General features: G+C 48.0%; 1 protein-coding gene across 1 annotated transcript; it reads left to right on the top strand.

The window, feature by feature from the left end:
* Window positions 1-129: 129 nt before the first annotated feature.
* Window positions 130-1,248, top strand: LOC110035034 (protein PHLOEM PROTEIN 2-LIKE A10-like). Its single transcript, XM_020739272.1, has one exon. The coding sequence runs from the start codon at window positions 130-132 to the stop codon at window positions 1,246-1,248; it is 1,119 nt and encodes a 372-aa protein (XP_020594931.1).
* The last annotated feature ends 63 nt before the right edge of the window (window positions 1,249-1,311 follow it).

Genomic DNA, 1,311 nt, shown 5'->3' with positions numbered 1-1,311 from the left:
TCCGATCCGCACAAGGTTGGGATCTCCATCACAGCTTCGGTTCTGCGATGTTCGATGTACGCTATCTACGCCTTCTAGGGTTTGCAAACCCCATGCCTGAACGCTTATGAAAACATAGGTTTTGATTCCATGGACTTTTGCCTCCGTCGGAAATGGATCCTACTACTCACCGGCGCCGCCGGTCTCTCAACTTATTTCGCATACCGTATGAAGATTGCGAAACTCGCCGGCACCCTCTTCTCCCTCGCTGACGCCGTTTCCTCCACATCCGACACCGCCAGTCTCATCTCCGCTGACGTCAACCGCTTTGTTCACTCCGATTCTAATGAAATTCCTTCCAGCCTGAAGCAGCTCTCCAAAATTGCGTCCTCGGACGAGCTTGCAGGCTCCGTTTCTAGGATTTTGGAGGCACTGACAGTGGGAATTGCAAGGGGAACCCGTTCGGCAGAGCAAAACGTTCCTGGTGGGAGGGCTGGGCTGTCTGATCTGGTCTTGGATAGGTTCTTCTCCTCTGAGGGATCCAATTTCGCCTCTGTCGTTGTCAGGAGTTTCGCCAGGAACCTCGTGATTTCTTTCTACTCAAAGGGTGCTGAAGGCGGCGGCAGGCGGAATTCGCCGGCGGGGTTGGGGTGGGTGGATGTTGTTTGTGCAGAAAAGTGCAAGGAGCTTATAGCTCACAGCATTCAGGTGTTTGTAAGTACGGCCGTCGCTGTCTTTCTTGATAAAACTATGCATATTAATCCTTATGATGAATTCTTTGCTGGTATCACAAACCCTAAGCATGACGCACGGGTGAATGAAGTGTTAGTTTCAGTCTGCAATGGTGCCATGGAAACGCTTGTCAGGACATCCCACTCAGTGCTTACAAGCCCATACTCTGACTTATCGGAGAACAAAGTAGTGAATTTGGGAAATGCTAGAAATAGCTCTTTTGTTTCCATGAACGGAGAGCACAATGGTTGGGTCAGCCAGATTTCTTCGGCATTGGCAGTTCCAAGCAACAAGAACTTTGTTCTTGATGTCTCAGGGAGGGTGACATTTGAGACTGTCAGGTCTGTTACAGAATTTGCGATGTGGAAGCTTTCCCATTGTGTAAAAATTGGTATGAGTTCAATTCGACAAGAAGTTGCTGATAGAGGCTTGGAAGTGTTGAGATATGTTAGCGCTAGGTCTACAGTTATAGCTACAATATGCTTTATCTTGTGCATGCATATTTATGCTGGAACGAGGGGTTTGATGAGGATTTGAACTCTTTCTGCAACCTTGATTGTTTATATGCCACTGTAAGTTTCCATGAACCTCTACTCATAC

The sequence above is a fragment of the Phalaenopsis equestris genome, unplaced genomic scaffold (genome assembly GCF_001263595.1).
Source record: "Phalaenopsis equestris unplaced genomic scaffold, ASM126359v1 Scaffold195516, whole genome shotgun sequence".
Lineage (NCBI taxonomy): Eukaryota > Viridiplantae > Streptophyta > Magnoliopsida > Asparagales > Orchidaceae > Phalaenopsis > Phalaenopsis equestris.
The sequence above is the reverse complement of the archived record's forward strand: the minus strand, read 5'-3'. Positions and strand labels throughout refer to the sequence as shown.